The 25,986-nt window shown below is 40.5% G+C and overlaps 1 protein-coding gene across 1 annotated transcript in view; it reads right to left on the reverse strand.

The window, feature by feature from the left end:
- Positions 1 to 1,400: 1,400 nt before the first annotated feature.
- nsmfb (NMDA receptor synaptonuclear signaling and neuronal migration factor b) overlaps positions 1,401 to 25,986 on the reverse strand; it is a 78,040-nt gene continuing 53,454 nt past the window's right edge. Inside the window, exons 15-16 of the mRNA XM_022218323.2 lie at positions 16,599 to 16,674; positions 1,401 to 8,418 (exon numbers count right to left, since the gene is read on the reverse strand). Coding sequence (XP_022074015.2) covers positions 8,321 to 8,418; positions 16,599 to 16,674 — 174 coding nt within the window. The 3' untranslated portion in view covers positions 1,401 to 8,320. The remainder of the gene's footprint in view (positions 8,419 to 16,598; positions 16,675 to 25,986) is intronic.

Raw genomic sequence — 25,986 nt, forward strand, 5'->3', positions numbered from 1 at the left:
CATTTTTTTTAGATTTTTTTTAATTTTCTTAATTTTTATTTCTTTTCAAATTTGGGGATTTTTTTTTATTTTTAAGGAATTTTCTTCCTGAAGGTTTGGCAAATTTTTATAAAATTGGGGAATTTTTTGGTGATTTTTTGGATTTTTTTTTTTTGGAAACAATATTTTTTTGGTGCTGTACATGAGGACAACAGGAGAGTTAAGACACCTAAGCCTGAAAATCCTGCTAAAATACAGCTTAAATTAAGTCTTTCCGGCTAATTTCAGGATCTCAATATTCTAAATATCATATCTTATTTCAAGAAATTTTAACAAGCCATTTTTCACTTGTTCTATTGGCAGATTTTTAACTTATTTTAAAGATGAAGTTCTTTGAAATAAGTTTTTTTTTTTTGCTTGTTTCGAGAGGGGCATTTTTTCCAGTGCAGATTACCACAATCTGAATGTGCAGTAGGACTGAACATGAATGTCAGGACTCAAGGTTTCCCAGCAGAACATTTGGATTATAACAAGATGATGGATGTCAGTGGTCAGAATGTTAACTAGGTCAATATGTAGCCTAAATAAGCTGCATTTCAGGAGCTATTCCACAGAAAACAGAAACACAAAAATGTGTGAATGAGAAATGAAGCTTAACTGGGAATTTGGCTGGAATAAAATATAGTATATGTGAGCACAGAGAGCAGCAGGTAATGTGAAGAGCTGGCACCAGTTCAGCTTAGACCTCCTTGAAGAACAACAGGTAACAGGAAAACAGTGACTCACTCAGTTTTTGCTTATTGCTTTTTAATTGTTAGTAAAATTTTCAGCGTCTCTGAATGTCTGAATTTGGTGAGTTTTTCTCATGGCTCCGACATTTCAGCTTTACCAGAAGACGCCTGTGAGGCAGCTGCTCATTCTACATTCTGGGTGACTCTCAGTACCAAGTTTCTGTGTAGAAACCAGCTAAAAGTCTTCCTGGCTGTTGAGGGGAGAAGGAGACTGGAGCTGAGGGGGACCAGAGGAATGGCAGTAGTCTTTATATTCTCATTATTATTCATGTTCTTTATTTTACACTCTTAAGTTTATAAAAGACACAAAACAATAAAAGTGGATTCAACCATATGGGACCTAACATGAATTAGTCGACGTATGTGCTCTACGTTTGCTGCAGTGTTCTACGTTCTCCACAGTAAATTATTATTTAATGTAATCCACGGCTTCAATGGCCAGGGAAAATTTCATGCAGCCTGCACACAAAGTCAACATTAATAAGATGGATGATTGGAGATTTTCAGCCAAGGTTCACTGCAGCGTCGCATCCCAAACCTTCTTCTCCTCTGCAGCAGCTCTCAGAATAAAGAAGGATTTCTACTGCAATAATGACACGACTCAATCAATAACAAGGCAGAGAAACAAGCTGTGTAGAACTATGCTTTACTGAAAAAAATGCCTTAAAAACAATCCTTTTTCTCACAGGTTATTACCAACATTGTGCAATGCAACAACATTTCTTTGCTATTAGTTTAAATACAATAAGTAGTCACCTTAAAGTTCCATCAATAAATTCTATTCTAAGGAAGAACCCAAAAGCTCTGAAAGCTACCCAGATATATTGTTAACTTCTACTAGTATCAAAATCACCAGATATACATTTATGTTATTTGCTATTATACCTTTCATAATAGACACGTTTTTCTCTATCAGGACACATGATGATAAGTCGGTGTTTGAACCTTATTTAACGTCTATCACTCTCTACAGCGTTAGTCTAAAAAAGCTATTCCAAAATGTAATGCTCAGTCAGAGGAGCTAGAAGTTGATGTAAAGTGAAACAGACATGAACATAAACACATTATTTTCCACCCTTCCCAAAATACAATCACAGCCTGACTGGAGGTGTCGGGGCAATCAAAGCAGCATCAATCCATCACTCTCATCAAACCCAATCACGCTCCCAACCGAGCCCTGGCAATCTTCATGGAAAGTGGCAAGAAGCAGCGGGGAGGGCACAACAATGCTTAATAATAATTCAACTGTCTTCTGCTCTCAATGGGACATGCGGTTTCATTTGGGAAACAACAGGAGAGGGGAGGCAAAGATCAGTCTGCTGATTTGTGTAATTATGTTCTCAGGAAATGGAAACGGCTGCTTCAGTGAACCAGGTCGAACCGAGTGTTCTCATCAGCGACACCGCAATGGATCTGTACAGGCCTTATGTAGGAGCCTTGACATCTCAGATCGGAGTTTTCTTTTTGTGTCTAAGATGAGTTTTTTCTCCCAAAGTTACCAGCACACAGAAAAGATCGCCAAGGCTGCCTGACGCTTTGCTTTACTCCTTCAAACAAACATGACTGAGGTCTGTTGCTTCGTCCAGTGTCCACATGTAAAGCTGGGCTGTTGAAAATATGGTTCAAATAAATACACGGCTTTCGACTGCTCCAGACAGGTGCTAGGTGGCGCTAACATTCACAGGAATGTCTAGTCTGCCCTTCCAGCCTCTTTGGTTCCATTTTAGGATCCAACAACTATGAACAGGATGTTAGCTCTGAGTGCACCCAGACAGAAACAAACAGTCCAGGTGATCTACGTTCTACGTACTCATACATCAACACAGGTTGATTATGTTATTGCTGATGGTGATGTTAAAGGAGAGAAGACTGCTGCTGGATGAGGACATGGAGAGGTTAGAAAAATGGCACTGGTCCTCTCTGAATATTACCAATCAGCATTTCTCTTTTCCAGACTTAACCAATCAGCAATGAGACCTGCACAGCTGTTCAGAAGTAGCTAGCACGGAGTAGGACGTGTTCTTCTCCTGAAACGACCCTAAAAGAGGTTCCAAAGGTACAGTTCTTTTAATCAGGACAATCACTAATGTTTAGGCTGCACTAAAACAGCCGAATGCAAATGCTGACTGTGTAGAATGTAACATGCAACCTGTAACTAATGATGCCTTAGACAACTTAGATCCTTCGCCTGCAGCCTGACTACATCCAATTAAATGGAAATTTCACTTCAGTCACCACTGGAGCTGCTCAGAACTTAGACACATCCACATCTAATGATTCTATAAATGTTAACAATGTGGTAATCCTTCAAATCAAAAAGCTGCTCAGCGGTTCAAACGCACAGCAGCAGAAGAGTGTTGTAGGATTAGTGGAGCTGAGCAGTGAGCTTCCTGCTGTCTTTGTTTCTGTCCATCAGCCACAGCACGGCAAATCAATAGCCATTAAAACCCAGCGCTGCTACAGACTAATACAACACCTTAAACGATGCTCCCTGTCGTGTACACACAAATATGCAAGTTGAAAAAACCACACAGACATATTCATACACAGTATACTGCTACAGGAGTAAGGTTGTGGGAGAGTGGGTGATGCTGTAACATATGGACATGAATGTACAACACTTTTAAGGTCAGATCTACCCTTAAGAAAAGAGGTCACTGCACACAAAAGACAGCAACGATCTCAGCATAAATCCAAGCAGTCAGGATATAATGCACAACCAAAGGGAAACAGAACCTTAAAAAGCCCTATGCCTAAATAGACATCACATTAACTCTGACATTATGTTGTAGAAACAATCGAATGAGCAAGACTACCCATGTTTTACAAGATTAATATCAAATACTGTAAAGCCAGAATAATGTCTCAAGTAAGAGCTGGAGGTGTCCAGCTCAGACGGTTAAAGGCTGCGTGAAAACTGAGGAGAGGTGGATTTACCTGTTCTAGATCACAGAATAAACTCAGCATCAGGTACATTTCCACAGCACTTACTTACATCATGAACACTCCTACTGCTCTGTAGTTTCATGAGTGAATTTAAGTTGGAGTGAGTTTTACTAAACACACCCAACAAGAGGGTTTACACACTTTGAGCTTTGGAAAATCTGTTAGTAGCGTTACATATTCAGAACAAAAAAACAACAAAAAACAGAACAGTGGGAACTACTAGTAAATAGTAAATCACAATGGTGTGCAGTATAAAGTACATTGCATCTTATTTACCATAATAACAGGAAAAATTGCAGAAAGTTTTGAGTTTACATGAACAGCATAGCTAAAAAATTCAAAGGTAACTGAGAAAACAGGGGGACTTCGGACAAAAGATCCCCTTACAAATTATTAGTTGTTTCTCTGCTGTTCAGGTAATTTAAGGACCCAGACAGTTTACAGTCTGGATAAATGGTTCAAACCCGCAGGAGTTAGCAATTAAACCAGCAATCACTTTGAGAAAGCTACTATTTTTAATCCATACTACAGCAGGACCTTTGCTGTTCTGGTGGTGAGAGCAAATGATCATAATTACTGTGATATTTTCTGCTTAGAGGAGCAGAGATAAGCGGACAGCACTGTCAGAAAACAGAAATATGGAAGAAGACTGCATTCACTGAAGAATCTCCTGCTAATGATGATTTATCATCTCATTAGAATGAGAACAGATCTCAAAATCAGGAAATCTGGATGTCTGCGTTATGAAAATCAACTCCAGATTCACAAAATATCTTTATCTTTGTTGTTCATTTCAAACAAGCTTTTATAGACCGTCTTAAAAGTCCTAGAAGAAGACAGTGAAGAACTGGCCTGAGAATCACTTTTTCATGAGCATCACAGTCATTCAGGAAAAGTTGTCAGTATAAAGGAAGAAGTGCTAACAACAGATTCCATCATCTATCAGACTGTGAACACATACAGGCTAAAGGAACAAGGCAGTAACATACACTATGGTGCTTAATTCATTTCTAGACCTGTGTACATAAAAACATGCAGACGAGAGGAGCAAACAGAACAGTTCATCCTCACAAGGAAGCACTTCTGCTCTGGTGCACAAGCATCCTGTCTGATGGGATGTCAGTCAAGTCAAGTTGATTTCTGAGATTCTGGAGGCAGAAATGTTCCTCTGTACCCCTATGGAGATATTCCATTAAAAATCAGTCGTTTCCAGCTACAATAGTCATTTAGCACATTAACTATTTCTACACTGGATTTATCATTCATTTAATGCTGTCTTCATTGGAAAAACTGCTTTTCTTTCAAAAATAAGGACATTTCTGAGTGAGCCCAGACTTTAGAATGGTATTGTATATTATATTAATTCATGTGTACATTCTTTTATTACAGCTGATGAAGGTGAAGTTAATTTTAATATCTGTTGGCTAGTTTCAGTAATTTATATATAAATAAATATATATAGTTAGTGTAACTAGTAAAGTTGTCAATGAATGTAGAGTAAAAGTACAACATCTACAGAGCTACTGCAGTAATAAAGCAAGGCCCATATTTAATAACTCAAATAATACATCAAAGGACACGCCTGCATTTTTTATGTGCACAGGTTTGAAACTAATCGAACACCATAAAAGTTTACATCTGTTCACACAAGTGAAGATGTTTAACATCTAATGTAACATTTTCTAAAGGACTTTAACATCTCAACCTTTTCTAGTAACAATGCCATCTGGATATCGTAATTATCAGAAAAGGAATTCATATTTATGAGGTTTTTTCTTCTGTGAATGCTGAGAACTTCTGTACAGATACACGTTAAAAACAGGGAAACAAACATATGTGCACTCTCATAACTGGAACCAGATAATGCAAACAGTGTGAATGCTGCTGATCATGTGTTCTTCATCCACTTAAAGGGCTTCATTCCAAAAACCAGTCCAGCCGTGTTGGATCAAAACACACAATCTCTCATTTGACATGCTTCCTCTGATTATTGCCCTCAGTAAAAAAGAAAGAAAAATACCTGTTAGACTATAAAACACCTGGACAGATATAATCTCTGACATTCTGGCTGGCTTTAATGAGATGTTACGAATGCCTGAACGTCCCTCCTTGGACTGCAGCTCCCCTTAGAGAGCCCGCTGTCCTCCAGAATGCATTAAGATGAATAGTGTTGGCATTCGAATCGTCCATCTGCATCCTGCAGGCTAAGAGCTACTCACAGCGCACCGGTGCCATGAGCACTTCTTCCAGCTCAGTTGACCTGCATGGATCAGGAAGCAGCAACAACACATAAATGTTCTGTAAATAAGCACTGAAAGAGCTCAGCCACCCATAGTCCCAACACAAGCAGCGAACATGTGCAGGGAGGCCTGCACATAGGAAGCATGTATGGATGAATAACATCTGTTGTGTTACTATCCCATATAGAAATCCCTCTCCTGAATCATTCCTTAACTTTCATCTGAATTCAGACATCCAGACTACAATGAAGAGCAAACAGGCTTTACTTTCTCCTCATTCTTTCATATCTCTGTGAGAACATTTGGTCTGAAGCTGCATATTTGCAGAGAGGAGGAGGAGGAGGATGTATGATGAAGAGCATGGCCACCTCAGCGCAAGCTGCAGATAAAGTGATGTAGATGTCCCTCATCCTGTCTGACTTTACACGTATTCACTGCCAACGGTCCAAATTAGATACAAGTTTTAAAACTCTACCCTTAAACATTTACTGTTAGTTGTGTTAGTTATTTAGTGTTAATGTGTAGCTCTGCAGTACACCAGGGTGAGCCCTTGCTTTAAAAAAATATAGGACAGCTTTTTAAGAAATTCTGCTAAAATGGGTTGTAATAGCCAATGTTTCTGGAACATCCTGTACAGACTGAAGCCTGCTGGAAACCTGACTTTACTGTGGTGGTAGCTGGTGTTCATGATTCGGTATTTATTCTAGTTAAGAGACACAATCAAGTTGCATGTTGGGAAATGTAGGATCTCGTGTTTTTGGATGCTGATCCAAACTAAAAAAATCAACAGCCAGCATGACTTCGTTTTTGACTGCTCTTTTCTAATTTGTCTGGCTTAAATCCTTCAGTTTCAGGAAAGTGCAACACTAAATCAGAGGAGTACAGCCTTCAAAACTTTTCTGTAAATATCGGCAAAATACATGTCACTAGCAAAACCTTTTTAAAATAGATACTAATACCAGAAATATGTATGGCAAAGACAGTATTTGGTGACACCATTAAACCGTGTGTTATTCACCCAGTGACAGCACTGGTTTTAAGAGTATATTAACACAGAAGAGGACGTGGTGGTGAGGAGGAACTAAAAGTCAAGGGAAAGTCTCACCGCTAACACTCACTTGCTACTTAGAGTGACTCAAGTCAAGTCTTTAAAAAGAAACACTCCAAAAACATGAGTAAAACACTGAAATAACCTGAATACACAAGTATGCATTCTATCTTATATAATGTAATGGTTAAGAGTACGGTGTCGTAGTCTCCACCTGCAGCCTCTTTACAGGGGAACTATACACAGAAGCTATGGACACACACATGCAGTACGAACACACAAAAAGGCTGAACATTCGCGAACCAACAGCTGAAGAAAGGATAGCTAGTGTTGGCTAAAACGTAACGCTGTAATGTTATGAGACATGCACGGATACGTCTGTCTGTTCGGCTACAGCTGACTCGAAAGACTATGGAAATTCAAAGAAGCTCTGTCGTCCACACGCAAGTAAAGATACGACATCCCTGACAGTCGTAACGTTCCACTGAAGATGACTGTGTGGACAATGAAGGCCTTTGATCCTGATCTACAGTATGTTGTACCGCGAGTACAAGTCTTAGTAGAAAACAAGAGATTTAACCTGAGTTAATACAACAGTCTGTACGAAATACTAACACGTTTATTTGAAGTTTTAAAAAAGCTGTGCTAAATAGACAACTTTAAATATTAAATAAGAATAATTCGATGACTAGATTTTCACATGATACCATGGAAAGAGATGCTGGAAATCTAATCTCTAATGCTCCTGCAAGCACTTGTTTATGTACATATGAGCTCTAATTCCTTAGTAAGTAGTTTCCACCAGTGACAAAGAAAATACTTCCATCCTCGTTAGCCTGCATCTTTAAAGAACCGATAGGTTGGCTAAAGGCAAGGCAAAAAAAATAAACCTGTCACCCTGGAAACTCAAAAAGAGTTCTTTCTTTTCTCTGTTGTCACTCTGTTGTCCAACATCCTGTGTGAACTCAGAACTCTAACTCTAGTTATCGTCTTTGACACATTTAAGCTAGGATGATGAGTCACTTGCTTCTCCCCCTTTTCTCCTCTCTTTTCTCGAGGAGATAGGTAGAAAGTGACGATGGATAGGGGAGAAAAGGTACATCGCTGGCTGGATCTACAGAGCCACACCACATCGCTTCAGAAGGGCTAAAAAAACAGACCCAACTGCTCTGCTGCTGCTCCAGCTCGGCCTCAGAGGAGGTCCAGGAGCCGCTCAGAAGGGTGGGAGCTCCGTCAGTCAAACGCCCTGTCACCGTACAGCAGTAGGGTCAGACTCGCAATAACCGGCCAAAAAGCCAACGGAACACGGGGTGATGTCACAAGAGGTCGTCGTAGTCCAGCAGCTTGGAGTGCTGACGGCTTTTCCACAGGCGGAACAGACGGAAGTCAAAGTACATCTCGATCATCTCTTTGCCTGCAGACAGATGCAAACAAAAGAAACAAGGTTACAACAACGTACGCTGCTGGGTGAACCTCATCCAACAGATCTGAGTCAGTACGTTGTATTCAGCCTGTTACCATCATTCTGATCTCACTGCTGTGTATGAGCAGTTTGTCTTTGCATGTTGTCGGCCAAATTCCCTTAGAGCGTAACGGTGTTCAGATGATTCAGTGAGAAACCGTGTATTGTTTGTTACTCCGCCAAGGAATGTGGTGAAGTTCTGCGACAATCGCCATTGGTTTGTCCGTCCGTCTGTTAGCAACATTATACATAACGCTGAGGACTTATCAGGACTTATCCATCAGACATGATCTGAGGAACAACTGATTAAACTGTGGGGGTGTTTCTGAGTCCCATCAATTCCCGCCGCCTGCTACATATTTAGGTCACGTGATTTAGTATCCGTACATAACGTCCATAAATCCATCCATTCTCTATACACCGCTTTATCCTCACTAGGGTCATGGGGGGTGCTGGAGTCTATCTCAGCTGACTCGGGCGAAGGCAGGGGACACCCTGGACAGGTCACCAGTCTGTCACAGGGCCGTACATAACGTACACATGCAGAACACATGCCTGTGCTCAGTGTAAGGTCATTTTGTTTGTGGGTACATCTATAGTAGATGGACACATTCTATGATGATTTCTGATCATCAATAACTAATAAACTAATGCTGCATTTCTGACATAAGGGGGAATGAGCAGCCTTGGAGGAGGACTGCTGTCTGAGTCCTTTTCTTATTCCTCTTTATAATAATCTGAAAATTCTGAATTGCAAAATCCATCCATCATCTATACACCTTAATCCTCATCAGGGTCATGGGGGTGGAGCCTATTCCAGCTGACTGAGGGTGAAGGCAGGGTTCACCTGGACAGGTAACAGTCTGTCACAGGGCTACACATAGAGACAAACAATCACACTCACATTCACACCTACAGACAGTTTAGAATCACCAGTTAACCTCAGCATGTTTGTGGACTGTGGGAGGAAGCTGGAGAACCTGGAGAAAAGCCACACATGTACAGGAGAACATGGAGACTCCATGCAGAAAGATCCCAGGAAGGAAGGGACACGAACCGGGGATCTTCTAGCTGTGAGGCGACAGAGCTAACCCCTTAGGCACTGTGCCGCCCAGAATCGCAAAATGAAAAAAATAAATTCTTTCAATATTTCTGATGAATCCAACACACAAACACGGTTTAGGACATTTAGTTTCTATGCTCAAATCAAGGTTAATTTTGATATTTAATTTGTAAATTTACACGTTAATTTTTTTCCCCAGCTTTAAAAAAACTTTAGGAAAATCTGCAAAAGAAAATGTGAACTAATGCAGTAGATGTTGTTTAATCAAGGTAAACAGTTAGTGGTGCTCATTCTCCAGTCAGCTGCGAATAAATCATTACAAAAGAAGAATCTTGATTTTGATATTTAACTTGTGTGAGCAGGAAGTTGCTGACGTCTCCTTGTGTCGCTTCATGTAAGCAGCAAATGTTTCAGTGTAAAAGAACGGCTGAAGTAAAAAATAAAATAGAATAAATCAAGTAATAACTAAATAACAAATAGAAAACCTGTCAGAACAAATGATACAGGGATGAGTGTGCATATATGCAGCTGTTACATTCAATGCAGATAAACCTGAAACATGCTGATACTAGATAGAGTCTGCTCACTGGACTACAGCTCCAAAAAATGGAACAAACTCAAAACAAATGGAGTTATGTTCCTGTCTTTATTCAAGAGTGGAGGGTGTTTCAGTTTGAAAGCATTATATTTTCAGGTTTTTCCAGCTCAGACATGCTGCTGCTCAGATGTCCTGTTTGTCTCTCAGACTGCTTCTGTGTGTTTGTCAAACTTGTGCTTTCAGATTTGTGGTCTTGCTCTGTAATCTCTGTGCTACACCTCCTCTAGAGCCTTTAGGATGCCAGCAATGCACTGATCAATGAAATGATCTCTGCCTCCATGTTTCACTTCTTACAGCATTTCTGATGAGCAGCTATGGAATAGAATAAATTACAGAAAGACAGCTATGTGTTTACAACATCAGATGTTCTTTTTCCATGGATGGACTCTGGGATGTGGCTGTGATTCTGATTATTTCACTGCGTTTGTAGTGAGTCAGCTTTGTTTGGTTAAAGCAGGTTAACCTGCAGGAGGTGGTAGTAGATCCTTTAACATGTCAAACTACTACCGAGGAAATACATTCAGCACAGCTGAATATGAGTTCATAGAGTCTCTCAACATCTTTACTGCAGAAATGACTCATGAAATCTAAGTGCCAAGAATTATTTCTGCTGCTCACACACAGCCAGGGAAAAGGATTCTGAATTTCAAGAGCCTCACGTGTGTTTTCCTGTGTGCTGGTTGTAGCTTCAGGTGTATCTCAGGGAAAAGGATGACTGTTTTTCTCCTGTTCAGATTTTGTGTATTCAGTATGATACCCCTGACAGTCATCAGATTTAGAAACAGTTCTGAGATCACAGCAGGAGAAGGATGTGGGTCACAGAGCTGCTTGACTTTGTGTCGTGGTTTCATCAGTCACTGCTTTTCCATTAGTCGGTCCAGGGGGAAAAAAACAAAAAAAAAAAAAAAACATTTCAGGGATCTGCATCTGGAGTGAAGCTCCTTTACTTTCTGGAGGCACAACAGGAAGAGTTGGATGGTGTTTGGAAGGCTTTTAATGCCATTATAGCTTTAGAAGTCCTTTTGTTTAAACAGACTAACTTGTGACATTTGGTGAAAAGCTCCTTTTCACTCCACAGTAACTTGTTATTTAACTTACCTCTAACATTAAAATCCTGATTGAAGCTATCAGTACGTACCAGAAGTCAAACCGTGGGGCCTCACAGCTTTTTCATCGACACCAGGCAGGTTTTAAGGAGGACCACTGAAGCATGTAAACTCTTCAGGGAAGAACCAGTTATTTGACACTACACTGGCCCATTTTGATGAGTGACTCCTGACTGTTCTTATTGTTCTGTGTGCTGTCGGCACTGATAATAAATATCACAATGCAGCAAGACACACAAATGTGCTGCACTTAAGACCTGCAGTCTGATTATGTGTTGTGTGGGGGAGTCTGAATCACTCTTATCTGGTTGCTGACTTCATGTTCTAGCTGGAAAAGAGCTAAAGTGTTCTAAGGCAGGATGGTGCTTCTATAAAACAAAACCAGAATCTTTAAATCTTTCAGACTATTCTAATTTGTTCTTATTCATATACATCTCAATAACCTAATTAACTAATTACAAGTAAATAAGGTCATATTTGCATTGGATGGTTTATATTTCGACTGATTGTTGTCACTGAGGGCTGCTCGCCTTGCAGCTAGAAGATCCCCGGTTCGTGTCCCTTCCTTCCTGGGATCTTCCTGCATGTAGTCTCCATGTTCTCCTGTACATGTGTGGCTTTTCTCCAGGTTCTCCAGCTTCCTCCCACAGTCCAGAAACATGCTGAGGTTAACTGGTGATTCTAAACTGTCTGTAGGTGTGAATGTGAGTGTGATTGCTTGTCTCTATGTGTAGCCCTGTGATAGACTGTTACCTGTCCAGGTGAACCCTGCCTTCACCCTCAGTCAGCTGGGATAGACTCCACCCCCCATGACCATGATGATGGAAGGATGGATGATGGATGGATGATGGATGATGGAAGGATGATGGATGGATGATGGATGGATGATGGATGAATGGATGGATGATGGATGGATGATGGATGGATGATGGATGATAGATGGATGATGGATGGATGATGGATGATGGATGGATGGATGATGGATGGATGATGGAAGGATGATGGATGGATGGATTGATGATGGATTGATGATGGATGGATGATGGATGATAGATGGATGATGGATGGATGATGGATGATGGATGATAGATGGATGATGGATGGATGGATGGATGATGGATGATAGATGGATGATGGATGGATGATGGATGATAGATGGATGATGGATGGATGGATGGATAATGGATGATGGATGGATGATGGAAGGATGATGGAAGGATGATGGATGGATGGATGGATGATGGATGATAGATGGATGATGGATGATGGATGGATGATGGATGATAGATGGATGATGGATGGATGGATGGATGATGGATGATAGATGGATGATGGATGGATGATGGATGATAGATGGATGATGGATGGATGGATAATGGATGATGGATGGATGATGGAAGGATGATGGATGGATGATGGATGATAGATGGATGATGGATGGATGATAGATGATAGATGGATGGTACCATGAGTTTAGTAGAGTCCTTTTGGAGGGTTCCGTGACCAACCTCTCCGTACCTTTTTTTCTCAGTGGATTTGGCATACTAGACCAATTTGAAGGAAATTTAGCTCCTATGTACCTCCCAAAAATGACGGCTAACTTTTTTATAGCCCAAAATCCAAAATGGCCGCCAAAATGACTGCCACCCCCTATATCTCAGTAACTAATTCAGCTAGGAGGATAATTTTGGTGTCTAGACATAGGTTTTGGGGGTCAAGGATTCCAATTCTGCCATCAGTTCACTTGTAAAACAATTCCATAGCAGAGAAATCCAATATGGCCGCCAATATGGAAGCCGCTATACAATTTTCTTTGTTTCTCAACTGCTATGGCACCTAGAAAGCTGATGTTGGTTTCTCTTCTTAATTTTCAGACATATCCTGAATAATGGATTCTGCAAGCGACAGTGATGAGTTACCATCAACGTCTTCAGCCAAATACGAATGCATTCTACATTGTGGTCAACCCTGTACCCAAGTCGACTCTCTGGATAATATCACAGAGCAAAAATGGCAGTCGATCGGGACAAGTCTTTAAGATGGAAGGGACTGGATCGTTTTCAGAATGCATGTGAAAATGTGGATTGGGGGAAAGGACCAAAAGGTCATTTCATGCACAACACTTGCTACACCACGCTTTCCAGCAAGCGCAGTCTTTCTCAAGCAGAAAACCGAAAGCGAAAATTACAGGAAGATCTTGAAAGAGACAGTCAACCAGGTCAGGAGGATCCATCTCAAGCTGCCACTCTCTTTTCACCGAAGAAACTCCGGTCTAGTGTGGGTGTCGTGCACGACAAGAACCTGTGTGTGTGGTGTAATAAGGGACCACACAAAAGCAGTCACCAAGACTGGGGGCAACTGCTCCTCCTATCAACAAAAGATGCCTGGACAAAGTTCAAGTTGCACACGGTACATCTGGATGATCCGGTCCTGAGGTCAAGGCTCAATACACTGATTGCATCGGTTCCAGACTGCGAGACAGCTTTTGGATGGGAAATCCGCTACCACCGCTACTTCTAAATCCGCTAAATTCTAAATTCTAAATTCTACTTTTAAATCTGCTACTTCTGGCCTATTTGGGTGTTTCAGCCAAGTTATCAGTTTTAAGAGGAGCGAATTGTTTTACAAGTGAACTGATGGCAGAATTGGAATCCTTGACCCCCAAAACCTATGTCTAGACACCAAAATTATCCTCCTAGCTGAATTAGTTACTGAGATATAGGGGGTGGCAGTCATTTTGGCGGCCATTTTGGATTTTGGGCTATAAAAAAGTTAGCCGTCATTTTTGGGAGGTACATAGGAGCTAAATTTCCTTCAAATTGGTCTAGTATGCCAAATCCACTGAGAAAAAAAGGTACGGAGAGGTTGGTCACGGAACCCCCCAAAAGGACTCTACTAGTTTCCTGACATAAAAAGCCAACACTCTCTGTAATTTCCTTTGCTGGTGCTCCGTCTCATCATTCAGGGTCACTTTCTGCTTTCAGCTTTCCAATCCACTGCTGTTTTGGTCTCCAGTGTAGAAACCAGTTTGTTGTGCTGCCACGTTCAGCCAAACTAAGTTTTTACTCATTTTACAAACACATTTTTACGATATTTCAATGTCAGTCCTTAAAGAATAAAAAATGAACCGTTTTCTCATTACTGCAGTAAAACGCTGCCTGTCTTGGTTCCATTTCATCTCGTCCTCTGCAGCTGCTGAGTGTGTCTGACTAGTGAAGCTCACAGCAACAGCTCAGGCTACTGTCGTGACTCTAGAGGACAGTTTCTGCTCACGCTGCTGTTGTTTGAGAAGAAGTGCTGAGGAGGAGGCATTTTTCACACCATGTCTAATGATAGATTCTGATTAAACCATGAAATTACATTTATCACACACCTGTGAAAACAAACTCAGTTGTTGATCAAATGTTAATCATGTAGCTACTTTTAGACTTTTAGTTGCTCATTTCTAGAGAAACTAAACGTTTTTGTATTTTGGGTAAAAGCTGTGTGTGTGTGTGTGTGTGTGTGTGTGTGTGTGTGTGTGTGTGTGTGTGTGTGTGTGTGTGTGTGTGTGTGTGTGTGTGTGTGTGTGTGTGCGTGTTCCAAACACAAGGTCAACAATAGAAGCCGTAGACCCTTATGAGACATGGGCTCCAGTATGAGCCCCATTCCTAGCTTTATCAGCATATGGAAAGCAAACTTCTTATTTCTCAGTTGCAAAGTAGAAAGTAGAATTCAATCAGTTCAACCTGCTGAACCATTCCAAACCAGACAATGGTTAAGAATTTTGTACCATAAATAAACAGTTATTCTTGTGCTTTTCAGAAAAAAATCTGGACAAATTGTGTCTTTCTATCATTTACCAATGACCAGCAAAATGTTTTTTTTATTTTTTTAAAGTCAGAAGTACGGTGGCCGACAGGGGCAAACATGCTGCAAACCGCAAAAGCGCTGCAAATTCAATCCACAACGTTTGTGCGCTGCTCTTCGATAATATTGTATAAAAATAATATTGTATAAAAGATGCCAGCCAAGTAAAACATGATGCTAAAACTAAATGAAAACGTACCTTTTCACACTAAAAAATATCAGACACTTTCACTTTCTTCTTCTTCTGCTTCTCCTTCTTCTCTCCTTCTTCGTGTCTGGTGCACTTCCATTGTGGATTGAATTTGCAGCGTTTTTCTCTTGCGGTTGTTCTGGGGGTTTGTGTGTGTTTTTATATATTTGCAGCATTTTTCATTTGCATCTGTTTTGTGATTTTGTAAGTCTTTGCTTCTGCATCGTTTCTGTGATTGCAGCATGTTTCTCTTGCAGCATTTTTTTTTCTTGCATGTGTTTTATGCGTTTGTGAGTTTTTGGTTTTGGATCATTTCTGTGTTTGCAGCGCTTTTGCGGTTTGCAGTGTGTTTGCCCCTGTCGGCCACCGTACAGAAGAGTCATAGAGTTCTAACAGTCTATTTAAATGGTCAAAAAGCACTGGGAGGACTAGGTAGGACTGGGACTGCTGGGAATGCTTGGATCCTCTGGCTGCAGAGATAATATTCCTTCCGGGACAAAAGATGGATCTCAGCTGAGAGAAAGAATGCTGTGAAGTCTAAGTGGATGCAACTATGCATTAAGAAATCATTAAAAAAAGGATTGAAAATCATAACGTTACACACCTCATATGTACAATGATTTAAGAGCCTTCACTGTAATGAATCCTAATCCAATACCTCTGGATCAACGACCTAGAAAACACAAACGCTTCGCTGTGCTCAAGGCAGCGCATGTGCACTTAGCTAACTGTTCAATATGCAGAAAGCAATCTGCACTTCCAAAGCTGACCTGAAAATGCAGTGAATGAACTAAAAAGAGGAGGGCAGATTGGAACTGTGCAGCTGCTGGCTCTAATCAGGTTTAAGAGCTCACCTCTGACCTGCCAGTTTTCTTTTTGTTTGTCTTTCTCCTCGTCTACATCGTATTATTCCTAGACAACGTGCTGAATCCTCTTCACAGCGGAGTGCGGTGGGTCAATAGAGGATGGGAAAACACACGGAGGCAATAATGACGTTTTAATAGAAAATAATTAGCATGGCATCAATAGATGTCAGGAAAATGACTGATGAGGGATGTGCTCAGAGCTCAGCAGAGTTCACACCTGTATGTTTGCTCACACTCCCTAATGTGCTCTCCGGCATTGATTAATGTACGCCATTAACATTCAGCTGGAGTAATGCTGAGTCCCACAGCCGTGAATCAATGCAAACACTTTATACGTGTTTTTTTCATGTGTGTGCATGTTGTGGGATGCAAATCCTCCGTAGCAAAGGTGGAGTAAGTGTGTGTTATCTGTGAAGAGACAGCAGAAAACCATTATCAGAGCTGCATGCAGCGCTCTCACCTTGTGCCGACAGCTCTAGTGGGGACTTGAATTCGACTGAGGAGGGTCTCATCAGCCTCTTCAGAGTCTGAATAAGCTGCAGGCAAAGAGGGAGAGAGACGGAGAAATGGTTACAGAGAGAGAGAAGACTTCATTCCAAATGCCACCAGGCATTATCAAAAGAAAACAAACAGAGCAGAGATGATGCAGAGATGGGGCTGTGTGCAGAGAGCTGGAGGAGGCCCGACACAACCTTGATTGTGTTCATGCAGCACCGCAGCAGAGTGTATGTGCAAAAGGTCAATGTGCCACTTACACCGCAACAGCAGAATAAAAGAGAAAGGCACTTACGGTAATGTTTTCCACCCATATAGACACATCTGTCTCTATAAGTGGATCTATATTGAAGTATAGGCCAGAAGAGCAGGATCACATGCAGGGAGGAAGTGAAGGGCAAACCCATCTAAATGCACTGAACCTGCTTTTAAACGCTGACCCAGACCTCTGGGTTGTAAATGACCAAGATGCACATATAAAACTGATATCATTTCTCTGAGAGTCTGCATTTAAGGAATGAAAAGTCTTCATTAAAAGGTGTTGGTACCATGTAACCCTACAAGCCAGATGGTTTGTTACAGAGAACCATTTGAGTAGGCGTCCTTGGAAATGGTTTGGAAAAGAGCAGACACTTTCAGAAAATACCTGGCAGGTAGATGGATGAAATGCCTGTCAATCACCATCTATTACCTATAAGACACCAAACTTGGCAGCAGCTCCTCATGGGGATGAGGGTCCAAACAGCTGTGCATCGGACACAAGCACATTAAAGTCTGGAAAACTGAATTCTCCTATGACCATGATATTGTGAATCCAGCTGCTTTGCAACTTGAAGTAAAAGATGAGCTTCTCTGGAAACTGTTTGCTATGAGACACACACTAATCCAAACACAGCCAGTTTCCCATTACTGCAGTTTTCAATCAGAAAAAGCGTGCTCGTAGCATTTTTTTAAGATTGGGTGATGTATGAAATTTTTTTTCAAACCTTGTACGATGTGCTAAATCCTGCATGTTTTAACACGCCTTCCTGCAACAACGACCTGTGGATTTCACACTGAACATACACTACCAATCCAAAGTGTCAGGTCACCCAGACACTTTTATGCTTTCCATTGAAAATGTTGAGATCTATCTCAATTTGAAAAAAAAAAAACGATACGGCTCAGTTCAACATTTTTTTTTAAAAGAACTTATCATTTCTCTGCTATGATTTTAGCATCTGTTGGTTTATTATTGTTGTATTTTGTAGAGTATCTGTACATGATTTAAATTAATGCCTCTGTAGTCAATAAAATAAAATAGTGTCCAGGTTTTACCATCTGTCATTTAAGGAAGGTATAAAAATAAGACATGTCTTTCTGATTCATTTAAAATCAGGCTTTTATAGAGAAATCTGTAGCTTTGCGTGGTACATCTCACCTTTTTCTTTTCCTTTCTTTCTTCTCATAAACACACTCAAATTTTCAAATAACTTGCCCTAAAAGCTAAAACAGTGCTGCTTTATGATACCATGCTATCCATGTGCTAACATAACTGTACAAGGGTTTTCTAACCATCAATGAGCCTTTCAGCACCATTAGCTAACACAATGTAGCATTAGAACACAGGAGTGATGGTTGCTGGAAATGTTCCTCTGTACCCCTATGGAGATATTCCATTAAAAATCAGACGTTTACAGCTACAATAGTCATTTACCACATTAACTATGTCTACACTGGATTTATCATTCATTTATTGTTATCTTCTTTGGAAAAAAAATGCTTTTCTTTCAAAAATAAGGACATTTGTAAGTGACTCCGAACTTTTGAACGATAGTGTATAAATCTCTGTTAATCTTCTGAAAATCCTTCTTTAGAGTTGCCGTTACCTGCTACAGCAATTAACAAATAAATGGCCCAACCACAGTAGCTCAGAACATCGACATGTCGCTGTGTGCTTTTCAACGGTGACAGACTTCTAAGGATGTGGCCTTCAGGGTGTAGCAGACTGTCTGAGCCACCAGCATAAATAAGAATAAGGATAAAAATGAGAGTAAACCTGCAGAGGATTCATCGTAGCATCATTGCTAGCTCCCACAAGCCTCACAGTCAAAAGTGTTTTCATCTTTGAGATTGTTTGGAGATTGAAAGAACTTATGTTGGCTGCAATTGAAGGGCCTTTGAAATTACTCATCAGAAGGATGTGACATATGGCCATGCCAGAAACTGGATACAACATACATGTATGTGTCCTCTCCCAAGTCCAGTACTGTGCATCTTTAGCATATTGTTGGAAAAACCCGAGATGAACACATCTGCTGTTCCCATCGTCTATCTGCTGTACATTTCCATGGTACACATCATCTCTGTGCTTGCGCTAGCCATTCGCCACGTCGCCATAGGCGAAGCCTATTCAGGATGGCAAAGCCATTTTTAGCATGTTTAGCCATGGTGGCGAAGCTAATTTTGCCTAATAAATGTGAAAAAAGGGTTAACTTACAACTTTTTTGTAATTTGCCGAACGATAATCAAAGAAAATAACAAACCGCGTCTCCTTTACTGAAGAGCGCTACCGAGTATAACCGGAACGACCCGAATGCTTCCGATCATTAACAGATGCACACTGTCACGTGTCTCGTCTCAGCCAATCAGAAAAAAGGATTCGGACTACAGCTCTCGCTCTCTGCACCTGGCTTACTCCATTTCCACCAACACCCCTCCCCCTTTGCTACACACAACCACACACACACATGTTTGTACTTCTATCTTAGTGAGGACATCCATAAGCGTAATGCATTTCCTAGAGCCTTACCCTAACCTTAACTATCACAACTGATTGCCTAAACTTACAGCCCGATCTCACGAGGATTCGTGAAACTGTCACGTAAGTTTTAGTTTCGGTTTCGTGCGCACCAACACGATTTCGTCATGTTTTTCGTGCCGCTCACCACGAAATGCGCACCAATGTATTTTAAACGGCGGACTTTTCGTGCCACTCAGAACGTATTTCAAAAGAATGTGTATATTATATTTTTAATGTAAAACCGTGGCGAATCCAACGCTATATTTTGCATGACATCGTCCCTAAACATAACCCTAACCATAACCCTAACCATAACCTAACCATAAGCCGGTGGTACACTTACCAATTTGCATAGGAATTTCAAGAATGTCCGGCGGCCGGCGGCCGCAAACGCAATCACACAAGCAGTATACGCCGATGGACAGCTTAGATCGTCATGAATCCGCCGGTATAAACCACTTTCAGATGTGATTACCACAGCGAAAAACATTTCGTGGTGAGCGGCACGAAAAACATGACGAAATCGTGTTGGTGCGCACGAAACCGAAACTAAAACTTACGTGACAGTTTCACGAATCCCCGTGAGACCGGGTTGAAACTTAATCCTTACCCTAACCCTAACCAAACCTCAATTCATACCTGTTCTCTAAAAACAAGTCTTTACCCTCAAACATGGCTGTTTCAAAGTGAGGACCGGCCAAAATGTCCTCACTTTGTAAAAATGTCCTCACTTTCATAGTTAAATGCAGAAAATGGTACTCACCATGTAGCAAGTGTGTGTGTGTGTGTGTGTGTGTGTGTGCCCATGTTTTTGCTACATTGTGGGGACCAAATGTCCCCACAACTGTAGGAAAACCGAAAACTATGTCACTTGCGGGGACCTCATTCGGGCCCCACAAGTTTAAACAGTGTTTTCTTGGCCATGTTGTTGTTATTGAAAAAAGTAAAAGTGCAAAAATATTTCTTTAGAGTTAGCCATTGTTTTGGTTAGGGTTAGGGTTTGGTTAAGGTTAGGGTTAGGGTAAGGGTTATGGGTTAGGTATGAATGGGAGTTAATGGTATGTCCCCACAATGATAGCAAGACACACACACACACACACACACACACACACACACACACACACAGACTTCCCTCATCCCCAATCCCCTGGTCCTTGTGCATCCCAACTTAGTAACCCATGCATTTTTTTCTTCTTGTATTATTGCTGTTCAGGCCTTCAGCTGCTATTTTGCTGGCAATTAATTGGTCATTTTATTTTTTTTGAATCCGTCCATTACTTTCTCAATTGAGTGATAAATTATTTGTTCTATAAACTGTCAGAAAAGGGTGAAAAATATATTGTATCAGTATTTCCCAAAGCCCAAGATGGTGTCCTCAACTGTCTTTTGTCCACAACTTCGCGCGCTGCAGTACAGATACTGAAAAAGTGTGGCTAAATGTGGCTAAACAAAATTCTAGCACTTTAGCCACAGTGGTTAGAGACAAATTTTCCCGAGTGCGAGCACAGCATCTGGAAGCCTGTCACTGTCGATGATACTCCTGCCTCTGGCCTTTGTCCACAGTTCCTCCACCTCCTCCTCTCTCTAGTTCCACCTTATTGTCCCAGTTCCTCCTACACTCCCTGGGGTTTGGTCCAGTGCCATCACGCACGGAGGCCAGCAGTCAAAAGACATTTGCAGGTTTCATCTCCAGAAGATTGTGCCGGACTTACGTCATTTAAAAGAGGATTAGGGTTAGTAAACGCCGCTTCGAGCTGTTCAGTAAAAAACAAAATAAAAACACGCTAATGTCACGACCATTTTAAAAGAAAAGCTAAGCCTACTGTATGATTGCAACTAGTTTTGTCTTTTGTTGGCTTTTCAACAAATTCTTCTCAGTATATACATATATTTTAACAATGTCACACAGTAATTTATGAGCTTGATAATTATGCTGTCATATGTCAAACATTATGGCAACACCTCGGTATCTATGACTAAGATTTTAAAAAATCCACGAATTGAAAAACAAGGAGAGTCATTTGAAATACGAAGTCTTTGGAAAGCAATTTATGTTTTCATTAAATGAATAAGCAACTTGCAGACACAGTTTTATTATCCAGTGTCTTTGGTATCTCTTAAACATAATATTTGAGATTTTTTGATCAGCTGTTCCAAACTATTCTTGTCCGATGTGCCCTTTAGCATCCCATCGTATGAGCTACTTTATAGTCTGTCATGATCCAAATGGTTTTGGTTCAATACGTGAAGCAGATCTTATACATTACAATACAGTCAGATACATCTGAATTATTATTAGCACAAACTGAACCTTCAAACTAGCTATCCATCACTGCAACCTCTTTTTCTTGTCTACTACTTTAGGCTAACTATTAAACTACCTATCCATTGATTTCAACTAACTGCTCGTATTGTTATTTTTGATTGATTAGTCAATATCTCTGTGTAACTATGTAAAGTAATTAACTATTACTTTGGCTATTTAATTAAATTCAACTGTGTGTTCAATTTCTTTAGACAACAATCTAATCATTTATCTGCTACTTTTAGCTAACATTTTTCACTGTCTTTGAATTAATCCTATTTTTTATTTGTTGTTGTTTTTTCTTCTAAATGAGCTTCTCCATAGTCTTCTAACACAACTAACCCATTGGTTGATAATCATTGCTCTAATACAGTATGCTGGATGTTACTTGGTCATATTTTTGAAAAGAAGAAAAACTCAGACATTTCAATGATTCCTTGATCAATTATCACAGCTCTTACATTTAGAGAAATTAATTCTAGAGAGGGACTCTACGCTCATTTCTGTAAATTAAAGGCCCTTTCTCTCTGTCAATAAAATTACTATGATGACCAGGTATGCAGCAGGCAGGAAAACGGTCAGCGGATAACAGTGGTGTGCTGAACACAAAGGGGCAGGGCGCAGACGTGAACACGGTTAGAGAGGTGAAAGATAACACAAGCTGCCATACACTACTTATACAGCTAATGCCTCCTGCTCTGGTGCTAAACCCTGACATTTCCTGGAGGCGTTACAGTGACAGGCCATCAATAGACCATGACTTCTCAAGGTGGGGGTCAGTGTAGGGAAGCTGTTAGCAATAAAATGCTTTACAAGAGCTGTGAACCTGAAGGAATTGAATTAATCCTTTTATTGTTAATCAAAGAGCACACCAACAGAGAAAACACCTGGTGGCTTACAGGTGTTAACAAAAATATAATCCAGTACAAAAGCCCTACTTTGTTTTGTGGATAGATGTACAGTTGTACAATTATACTGCACTCACACATATACACTCACCAGCCACTTTATTAGGTACGCCTGTTCAAATGCTTGTTAACACAAATAACTAATCAGCCAATCACAAGACTGCAACTCACTGCAACGATCAAGACAACTTTGTGAAGTTCAAACCAAGCATCAGAATGGGGATGAAGGGGATTTAAGAGACTTTGAATGTGGCATGGAGGGTCTGATTATTTCAGGAACTGCTGGTCTACTGTGATTTTTATGCACAATCATCTCCATGGTTTACAGAGATTGGTCCAAAAAAGAGAAAATATCCAGTGATCAGTTGGTTGGACCAAAACGTCTTGTTGATGTGAAGGTCAGAGGAAAATGGACAGACTGGTTGGAGATGATAGAAAGGCAACAGGAACTCAAATAACCAGTGGTTACAACCAAGGAAAGCAGAATACCATCTCTGAACCACAACATGTCCAACCTTGAAGGAGATGTTCTACAGCAGCAGAAGACCACACTGTGGGCCACTCCTCAGCTAAGAACAGGAAACGGAGGCTACAGTTCACACAGACTCACCTAAACTGGACAACAGAAGATTAGAAAAACGCTGCTGGTCTGATGAGTCTCCATTTCAGCTGCAACATTCAGATGGTCAGAATTTGGAGTAAATCCAAAGATCCATCCTGCCTTGGATCGATGGTTCAGGCTGGTTGAGGTGTAATGGTGTGGAGGATATCTTCTTAGTACCAGCTGATCTTGGTTTAATCTCCACAGACTACCTGAGTATTGTTGCTAACCATCTCCATCCCATAATGACCACAGTGGACCATCTTCTGATGCTACCTTCAGCAGGATAACGCTCCACGTCACAAAGCTCAGATCATCTCAGACTGGTTTCCAGAACATGACAATGAGTTCTCTGTTCTCCAACGGCCTCCACAGTCACCAGATCTCCATCCAGTAGAACCTTTAGATGTGGTGGAACGGGAGATTCTCATCATGATGTTCAGCTGACAAATCTGCAGCAGCTGTGTGACGCTATCATGTCAGTATGGACCAAAACCTCTGAGGAATGGTTCCAACAGCTTGTTGAATGTTTGACACCAAGAATTAAGCTCTGTGTTAATATGTGTGTAGATGAACACAATGAAGAGTGTATCTATCATGATTAAAGAGTGGACATGATGGAAGCTGAACATATAAAGTGAATGAAGTCTCTGTGTATTAATCTTCCAGTGCCCATGGATTACTTTCCCCAGACACTTGTGTAACAGCTGAAGCCTGGAGATAGGAGCACCAAGTGGCCTCAGAAGATCTGCCAAATCACAGCATGACAGCAAGATAAATGATAGCAACAGTGGTGCTTGGTTAGAAAAAAAGAGGAAAAAAAACACAGGGCCCCAGCCTGCTGTTACAAAAATTATTGTGGAATTTGATGTTGTTGTATATGTCTATTACACTGAGTCAAAACATCATAACCAGTATGACAGTTTAAGAAAACAATGTGATGGTCAACGTCTGGAATTTATGAGACAGAAAGTGAACAGTTGTTTTTTAGAGTCAGTATACTGAATGCAAGAGAAGGTAAAAAGACCTGAGAGACAGAGACAAAGACCAAACTGGTCATGGACAGATGCCTGGGTTGGAGCATCTCCAGAAATGTTGAAGCTTCTGGTCAGCGGTGGATGGAGCTCCTGAGGAGGGAGGAACCATTAACCAGGGTTAGGACCAGAAATAAGCCTGAAACAGCTGTGTCCGTTTCTGTCCCGAAAAAGTATGACCTTTCTATATTCACTCAAAAAGTGATTGAGGAAAATGAGTATGACCTCTAAGCCCTGGGTTTTAGACCCTTACATAAGATGGCTGTTGGTTGATAGAAGAGCCGTAGCCCAGTGAGTGGATCTATTAATAGAGGTTCTCCAGCTGAGCCTGCAGGAGTGCACACAGGCAGCAGCAGGGGGAAGATTGTTAAATGCAGCGAAAAAGCCCTTCCTTGTTCATCCCCCTCCTCGTGTGACTTGTACCGAATCCCCATGAAGGCGATGCCAAATGTCACAGTGACACTGTTTTCCTGCTGGGTGTTCTTTAAATCCAGAACGTACAAGTCTGACGCAGAAGCAAACAATTGGGAAACATTGGTGTATCATTTTCTAATTAACTCCACCACCTGGCTGTGATTCCATAAAACACATAAGGGTGGAGATTAATTGCTAGCCAGATAATAGCGTTGCTTTCTCTCACATTATTTTCACATCAAACTGTATATCACAGACTTCATTTACAAACTGATTCACCAACTAGTTCAGCTTTGTTTGTATCTGGCTAAATTTCACTGCACAAAGAAATACAGTAAGGACAGCAGTGGAAACCATCGTCTCTAAAACTCAAAGATTCAATTTTACTTCAACTAAATTTCAATTCAGTCACCTTCTGTTTGTGAAGGAGGAAGAAGCACAGTTAGATGTGGGATGCATCCTCAGAATTCATGACCTGTAACCCTCTCTTTACCATGAGATGAGCAGTAGAACATATGAAATGCTGATCAAATATCAGATTAAATATTATTAAAAGTATAGTCTACTAACCGTGAATCAATTTGTACTAAATCCTTATGATGAACTCAAGCTATTAAATTTAAAATATTAATATTATACTCATAAAAGTTCATCGGGACCTTTCACTGCTGACATTCTTTTACTTTAAATGATTTATGGCTCTCTCAGTCTTGTCAGAACTACAAAAACACATCTTGTACGATCGTTTAGTGATGTAAGTCAGTCTGGCTTCTAATCTTATATGTACCTAAAAGGAACACTGAACTATTTCCAAAAAAGTTAACTTGTCTTGCAAAACATTTCAGAAAAAAGTAATTCAAGCTGCTACTGATGCAACTAAAAAGTATTTAAACTTCATATCTGTGTGGCCTAATGAGGAAACTCGAAGCCCCTCCCTGACTTTATTACATTAAAGTAATTTTTTTTCTTTAAATCTCACTCTGGCCTGGTGACGAGGAGACAGAGACCTATTGTATTTCTATATTTTCCTCTATATAAGTTACTTTTTTTCCTATAAAGTCCTGGTTGTCCATTTTGACCTCACAGTTATGGACTTCTTACTGACTGAATTTTCAGCTGAATTTCAAAAAAACGCAAAATACTTAATTTGTATTGTAGTTTTCAGATTTTCTAGAATTTTAGTTATTTTATCTTACATTGCTGGAAACTTCTTTAACTATGTTTATAATAGCTAATAATCTAACCAATGTTATTCCTTTTCTAACTCTGTTTATCAAGCACTACGTGACAGCAGCTGACAGGTGAGATG

The sequence above is a fragment of the Acanthochromis polyacanthus genome, chromosome 7 (genome assembly GCF_021347895.1).
Source record: "Acanthochromis polyacanthus isolate Apoly-LR-REF ecotype Palm Island chromosome 7, KAUST_Apoly_ChrSc, whole genome shotgun sequence".
NCBI lineage: Eukaryota > Metazoa > Chordata > Actinopteri > Pomacentridae > Acanthochromis > Acanthochromis polyacanthus.